Source organism: Phyllostomus discolor, chromosome 8, assembly GCF_004126475.2.
Source record: "Phyllostomus discolor isolate MPI-MPIP mPhyDis1 chromosome 8, mPhyDis1.pri.v3, whole genome shotgun sequence".
NCBI lineage: Eukaryota > Metazoa > Chordata > Mammalia > Chiroptera > Phyllostomidae > Phyllostomus > Phyllostomus discolor.
The window spans coordinates 110,164,275-110,171,853 of NC_040910.2; the positions used below are offsets into that span (position 1 = coordinate 110,164,275).

The window sequence follows — 7,579 nt, forward strand, 5'->3', positions numbered from 1 at the left end:
GCTGATCTATGTTCATCAGGCTCTAGGGCCTGGGACAGTGTGACCCGGCACTACATCATCCCAAGGCTGAGTCTAAGGACGAGGGGCCACTCCCACTGCCCAGGACCTGCAGACTTACTCAAACTCTTCAGGCCTGAACCTGGTGGTTTCTTCACCTTGCTCCACCCCTCCCTTCCCACAGAAACCACAAGAAAGTCCCCCTCCCTCAGTTCCTCTCTCTCCCTCTGCCTCCTGCCTGACCCCGGGGCTGCTGGGGCTGCCTCTGTGGCCCGTGGAGTGAGTGGGATTGATGAGGACAGACTTCTTCTTTCGTGACAGTCATTTCCACATTTGCATGTCTTACTGCACCCTCTGAAAACAAATTCTGGGTACGTTTTTAAATACCTACTTAATTCGCTCATCTGATTCTTGACAAACTGAGATAAGTCCGGCCACGTAACAGTGGAGGACCACCTTAAACTTGACCTACTGACAGCCCAATAGGCATTGTTTTTTTCCCCACCTCCTTTAAAGATTTTATTTATTTATTTTTAGATGGAGGGGAAGGGGAGGAGAAAGAGAGGGAGAGAAACATTAGTGTGTGGTTGCCTCTTGTGTACCCCTCTCTGGGGACCTGACCTGCAACCCAGGCATGTGCCCTGAGTGGGAATGGAGCTGGTGACGCTTTGGTTCACAGGCTTGCACTCAATCCTCTGAGCTACACCAGCCAGGAGGCAATTGCTTTTCTTGATGGACCGTCTGTGTGAGAGCAGCCTCTGGCGCTCAGTGTGCTGTTGTCGATGTGGCAGATGCATTATTTTCGATCCCTGTGAGGGAGGGCGGTCGGAAGCAGTGCCCGTCTGCGGGAAGAGAACAGTTCAGAGCCATTCATTGTCAGCCTGGGCCTATTCTTCTGTTCTGTCACAGCGCAGGGGGAGGGGACTTCGAGCGGACAGTCCGGAGAACTGGTCCAGAGAACGTGGCGCTGGTTCACTAGCCGGGACAGCAGGGAGAAGCGAGTGCACAGGTGCCCCGAGGAGACTCAGCTGCCCCAGAAATAAAGAGAAACCCTGCGGAGTTTCAGGGTCTGTCTCAGACCCCGTTTGTAGGAGGCCACGGTCAGGAATGTGTTCTTTTGTCTTGTGTCTCAAACGTCTGAGGAAAAGCACACTGTTCGTGTACATTACACACATGCTTTTGCGTGGGTGACATATTGCATTAAAAAAAATTTAAGGTTTGTTGTTAAAGTCTCTGGCGATTAGTTGAAAAGGGATGTAAGGTTCAGGGTCAGAGGTTCCTTCTTCTCTAGTGGGAGTGGCTGTGTCTCTGGACAGGACATCGCTCGCTGGGCAAGGACGGCTGTGGCTTGTCTTAGTCGGACTGCGTTCGCCTGCAAATTGCCCGCTGCGGCCTGTGCACCCAGAGGACGGCACTGAGCATGCTCAGAAACAGGGGGACCTTCAGGAATATGAGGAGCAGGAAGTGGACGCTGCTGAGCAGGGACCTGTTGGGGGAACACAGTGGCCGGCAGTGAGTTTCCTCCTGAAACCAGAGGCCCTGGCTTCACCTCTCCCCACCCGCCTTTGAGGTCAGGTCCCGTGGCCCCAGAGCTCAATATCAGCACTGAGCCTGGTGGGCACCAGAGCCAGACAGCCCCAGGCTGGTGGCCATGGGCTCCCGTCCTCCATTTAGGTCAGGAACGGACTTGAGTGCCAGGACCCCGCAGATGCATAAGAACGGGGAGGGGTGGGGGGAGAAACGGGGGGGAAGACAGGTGTGGGGCCCCAGGCAGGCCTTGGCTCCCACAGACAGCGTTCTGAGCCCGTGTACTGACCCCTCAGCCATCAATACGCACAGGAACTCGGCTCTCGCTGTGGCCAACTTTAAGGATGAGTATCCCCTTATGTCCCCTCCACACTCAGATCAAAGCCTTGGCTCGTCCCTAAATATAACCACGGGAGCGGATATTCTGCTTAAAGCCTCCAACAGCCTCTGCCCCAAGGAGCGGCAGCCCCAGGCTCAGCTCTTGGCCAATGCCCTCGCACCTCGGCCCCCGCCTGTGCCCCACCCTGGCTCCTCCAGAATGCAGCACAGCTGTGGGTATCCTGCCCTGCGTCCTCTTTGCCCACGCGCGCCCCTGGGGGCCGTGGACGCCCTTGGACCTGCCAGCCGCTCCTCCCCTCAAGCCTCCGCCCCCGCCCCCGCCTGAGGGTTCTCTCTCCAGCAGGAGGGGTGCACGGGCGTGCTGAGCAGAGCAGGCCAGACGGGCGTGCTGCCGAATTCAGGCCCAGGAGTGACCCTCTGCCTGGGACACTCCTCCTCCACGCTGTTGCTTGGTCAGCTCTCCCGCTTCCTTCCAGTCTCTGCTCCGATGTCGCCATGGGAGAGGCCTCTGTGCGTCACTTCGTGTACAAATAGGGAACCGGCCACCTTCCCCACCCCCGCGAGGACGGATGAGTGTGGGTCACCGCCCCAGCTTCCTCACTGCTCGGAAGGGGCGGTCCTGAGCGATGTCCTAACAACCTCCCTGAGGGTGCCCGGGGGGCGGTGCCCCGGGGTGGAGCCCAGCCGCTGCAGGGGGTAACTCGTTCATTAAGCTTCTGCTCCCTCACTACACTCCCTGGGGTCACCTCTCCGAACACTGAGCGCCCCTCCGTTCTCGTCTCAGGGTCTGACTTGGAGGACACCCGGCTATGACGGTCTCTTTGGTGCTTGTTTTCATCGAGCGCCTCCGTAGCCCTCACTGCACCCCCACCTCGCTCCCACACCCCATCACCCTGTCCCTCAGTGTCCCGCCTGTTGATTTTTCCCCTTGACAATTATCATCCACTGGCATCACCTTTATTATCTGTCATGTTTATCTGTCCGTCCTATCACATCTGTCTCTCTATCATCTGTGTGTGTGTGTGTGTGTGTGTGTGTGTGTTTGTAAGTAGCTACCTGTCCATTTGGCCATTGTCCGAATTTGAAAGAAACTCCCTGGAGAGCACAACCTGCCCGTGGGGTCGCTCTCACACCCCAGCATCTGCACCGGTTTCTGGCACGCAAGGTGTAAAGTCAGGGGCCACGGGCACCTTACCCTGGGTCTTGGCTGGGAGGTCCGGGTGTCCTTGAATGGATGTCGCTGCTGGAGGCTGTGGTGGAGGGCGAGGGTGAGGAACAGGGCCCAGTGCCTGTCCCCACCTAGTACCTGTCACCTGCGTGGCCCTGACTTCGTAAAGCAGAGGGAGCTCAGGGCAAGGGCTGAACAGGTGCCCCGAGACCATCCTGTGGCCACAGTCAGACCCAGGCCTGGCCAGAGTGGAGGGGTCTCCCCATCCCGCCCAGTGCCATTGTGCTCTGCAGCCAAGTGCACCCTTTATCAACCAGGACAGGAGATGCGTCACCGTCTGCCTTTGAGCACTAGGTGTTCCTCGTCTCACTGCACACGGGAGTGCTTGAAGGTCAGACCAAGAGTTAGACTTCAGGTTCCGCCCCCGCTGCCGCCCATCCACTTATCACTCCCCACTCCCACCCCTGGCAGAGGGCCATACAGTCAATTCAAGGAAGCAGGAAAGCAAGGGCACCTCACACCGCTGATGGCTGAGAAATGCTAGCGGCCCCAAAGAGGTGGAATCTCTGGCAGGTGGGACCCCCAGGCCCCTCAGCCCACCCAGCTCCTCAGACACCGGCAGCCTCGCCTGCACTCCCCCAGGCAGGAGCCTGGAGCGTCCTCCCTGGGCCAGTGGCCAGCTCGGAGCAAGAACCTCCAGGCTCAGACACCAAGGGACCCGCGGGAAAGAGCCGAGTCTCTGGGCAGTCACGTAAAGGGGGAGGCACCTCCTGCTGACCCCCAGGGTCCTCTCTCACCACTGAGTTCACAGCCAGGCTCTGGGGGCTGCGCTCTCAAGGGTGCATGCATGAAACCTTCTCAGGGCGGCCCCCAACACGGCGGGGAGACCCCGACACAAAGAGAAAAAGTCCCAGAGGAGGCTGAGACAGTGCAGGCAGCAGAAGGAAAAGCGCCTTCAGATTGATAGGGGAAGATACAGATCTTGCGAAAGAAGAACAAGCTAGGAAGAAGGAAGGAAGGGAGGGAGAGAGAAAGGGAGAGAAGGCTCCTGTCCAGCCCTGGGTGGACAGGAAAGGAGAAAGAGGCCCTCGATCCCCATGGACCTGACAGCCCAGGGCCCTCCCACCTACGCCCTGAGGCCCAGGACATGGTCAGGAGCTGGGGCAGTGGCAGGAAACTCGGGTGTCACACACACACTCACACTTTCACACACTCACACACACCTCCCACACACTCCCGTCCACACAACACACTTGGTCCTGGCTCTCTGAAGCTCAAACCCCAGGCCCGATTCCCGTCTCCGGCGTCCACGTTTCCCAGGATGCTCTGCACAGAGCAGCTCAGACCCCGTCATTGCCGGCGCCAGAAGGAAGGGGGGTCTTACCTGTGGAAACAAACACTTGAACCTGGAAAAGGGGATCAGGCAAGATGCTAAGAAGCCCATCTTCCACCAGGATCGTGGAAATTCCACACCTGTACTTTCCCGCATCACTTGCAGTGAGGTTCTCCAAGGTCACGGTGAAGGTGAGGTTTCTGGGATGGTCCACGATGGACACTCGGCCCCTCCTCACCTCTTCCCCCGAGGCGCTGGTCTCCACGGTGTCGGAGAAGAACGGCAGGCATGGCTGTCGGCACCAGTATTTGGTAAATCTCTTATGCTCCTCCTGGTATTGACACGACACGCTCAGGGATCCGCCCTCGGTGCCCGTCACGTTCCTGGGGCCGCGCAGAGACAATGAGCCTGGAAGACACGAGTAGTCTCGTCTTCATCCCAAGGAGCCTGCGCCTGTACAGGGGCCTTTGGTGGCAGGTCTTCCGGAAGTCACCCCGAGGCTGGAGGAAGGGGGCGTCGGGATGCAGCAGGTGAGAGCTGTCTGCAGACACGTGGAGGTCTGAGGAGACCCCTGCTGTGGGGGTCTGAGCCTTGGGAGGCCACGCCCCCCTCTGTGCGCTCAACTGACTCTCAGTGTGAGGAGGAGGAAGACTGGTGCCCCAGACAGGCTCTGGGCCCCCAGAAGTGTCCCCCGTCCTGAGAAAAGACCCCTGTCTCCAGTCATTACTAAGAATTGAATGAAGCCACTGAATATAATCTGAAGAAAGGGATTGATGGATGGAGGGATGGGTGGATAGACAAGAAAATGGAAAATAAGAATGGGGACCGGGGAAATTTAGATAAAGCCCAGTGTTGAGAACGACGAGGAAGCCTTCAGCTGCTGGCTAGGTCCCGGTCCCCAGGGCTCACCTGTGGACCCCAAGTTCATCATCCCTGCTCACATAGGTGGGACCCCCTGTTCGCAGGTCCAGGTCACCCAGGAAATGAGAGTTGGCCAGCGTAGAAGGTGGCTATTTCAGAATGGGCTCTTCTCAGCCATGCTTCGGGGACAGTCATGCTTCGGTTTCCCGCCCGGAACAGAACACTGCAGCAACCCTTGCCATCACTTGAGATCTGTAGGGACTCCTGGCCCCACGTGGACGGCCTGCGGCGGTCTCTTCCATCCCCTGCTCCTCCACAGCCCCCGCCGGCCCTGTCACACCCCAGATCCTGCCTTTGGGTCTTTCACCACCTCTACAACCTTGACATTGCCTCTCCAGTCTCTCTGGAGGCTTCAGTTGCGAATGACTAGGACCCAGACCCCTGAAGCCTCTGCTTCCTGCCACGGAGTCACCCTCACTCCACGGAACATGTGCTGGCCGCCCGGCTCTGGACAGAGGGGGCTCTGTCCACAGCGCAGGCTACTGAGAGCAGCTCTGGCAGAAGTACCAAGGTTCCGAAGAAGAGTCATGCGTGGCGTCTATCCGCCCATCACCTCTCTGTTTGTCTGTCCATCTGTTCATCTGTCCATATGTCCGTCCATCCCTCCCTTTCTTCCTTTCTCCTTCCCTCCCTCCACCCACCCACCCATCCGCCCAACAAGGCAATATAATGTCATCCACAGATGGTCAGACATTTGCTGTATTTTATTCCAAAACGAAAAGAAAGCCCATCACTTTTGCGTCTTCAATTTTAACGACCTGGCACTTTCTCACGTTAGCTCCCAGAAGCAAGCTCGGGCGGCCCGCTGACCGGTGTTCTGCCCCAGAATGCTGTCCGCCCCGCCTGCCGACGCCCCCTGAGCAGCGGTTCTGAACCAGGGGCGATCCTGCCCCCAGGGGACGTTTGGCAGTGTTTTAGGATGTTTTTGTTGTCACAGAGTATAGGGGGGACGCTACTGGCATCTGGAAGGTAAAGGCTGGGGATGCTGCTAAATAAACACCGCGCACAGGACAGCCCCACGGCACAGGATAACCCCGCCTCCGTGTCCACAGCGCTGAGGTTGAGGAGCCTTGCTGGAGGACCTCCGAGCACAGGCTTGGGGCTGGCAGGGGAGCCCCTGCCGCTGCATGAAGCCCAGTGCGTTTGCTGCTGTTCCAGGATCTGCCTCTGGGGGCGCTGTTCCCCAGTTTGCTAAAGCAGTGTGGTGCTTTTCCTGCAGGATCGTTCACTTAGTCTCACCCTTGAAGATGGGGGGTGGCCGGGGGGGGGGGGGGGGGGCTTCCTCAGGTCTTCATGGGAAGACATTGTGAGGGACACTCTGAGTCCCACCCAGAGGCTCCCTTTCCTCTGATACTCCTCTACCGCTACGACCCCCACCCAGAATAAGCTCTCTGCCCACCAGCCCCTCGAAAAGAAAAGCGGTCTTACCCCTTCCACCATGGTTTATGGGGGCTCTCCCGGCAGGACTGGCCGCAGGTTGCCCTCAGTCTCACCACCCCCACCCCCTCCCCCACCCCGCACCGGGTCCATCGCACAGAACCTCGGGGACCAGCCCAGGCAGCGCCTGGGGACGCACGGACAGCCATGCACAAGGCCTTAGTAGCTGACATACTAGTATAAAAAAAAAATCAATGACCTCGGAAGTCAGCGTATTTCCGTTTGAATCTTGGCCGTGTCTTTCACGAACCGATCTAGACTACATATTCGCACCGCTCTTGGTTGGATCGGGATGACGACAGGGATTAGATCGGGGGGGGGGGGGGGGAGCCAGATAATACGGTGATGAGCCCAAAAAGTACTAGTTCCGTGCCCCCCTCCCCCTTTCTCTGCGGGGTGTTCCTGACTGTAACAACGATGGTTAACACGGCTGGAAGTTTGCTCTGGGCTCCGTATATGCTCATGCTGCGGAGAGCATTTTCTGTTTCACCCTCACCCTCTCCCAGTGAGGAATTAGGGTGCCCTCGGGGTTTGGGGTGCACGCCTCGTCCCTCTCTGCATACGCTTTTGTTTCTTCCCCTTCCCATCCCCACCCCCCGTCCCCCCGGGCCTGCCAGGGCAGGCTTCCCGAGGCCCCGCCCGGCCCCGCTCACCTGGGGCACAGAGAAGCAGCAGAGTCCACGGCAGCCGCATGGCCCTGGGGGGTCTCCAGCCGCCGCCAGTCCGGGGCTGGGGGCTCCTCGCCCAGGATCTGCTCAGCCGGCCCCCTCCTCCTCTTCACTCAGCCCGTCTCTGCTTCCCTCTTCATCCCCTGCTTGTTTCTGTTCTCAGAGCCGGTGAGAGCATGTGGGAAGCTG

The 7,579-nt window shown here is 58.7% G+C and overlaps 1 protein-coding gene across 1 annotated transcript; it reads right to left on the reverse strand.

The window, feature by feature from the left end:
- Positions 1-953: 953 nt before the first annotated feature.
- CD300H (CD300H molecule) lies at positions 954-7,579 on the reverse strand. The gene is made up of 4 exons (XM_036034093.1): positions 7,376-7,579; positions 4,416-4,772; positions 3,059-3,113; positions 954-1,483 (listed from the first exon to the last, which is right to left on the reverse strand). Exons 1-4 carry the CDS (start codon positions 7,413-7,415, stop codon positions 1,351-1,353), a joined length of 585 nt encoding a protein of 194 aa, XP_035889986.1. The 5' UTR covers positions 7,416-7,579; the 3' UTR covers positions 954-1,350.

Coding starts and splice junctions, on each gene's coding strand:
- CD300H (XM_036034093.1), bottom strand. CDS start 7,415: ATGCGGCTGCCGTGGACTCTGCTGCTTCTCTGTGCCCCAG. Junction 4,773..7,375: donor GCTGCTTCTCTGTGCCCCAG/GTGAGCGGGGCC, acceptor CGTGTCTTCCAG/GCTCATTGTCTCTGCGCGGC. Junction 1,484..3,058: donor CCTCCCAGCCAAGACCCAGG/GTAAGGTGCCCG, acceptor TTCCCCCAACAG/GTCCCTGCTCAGCAGCGTCC.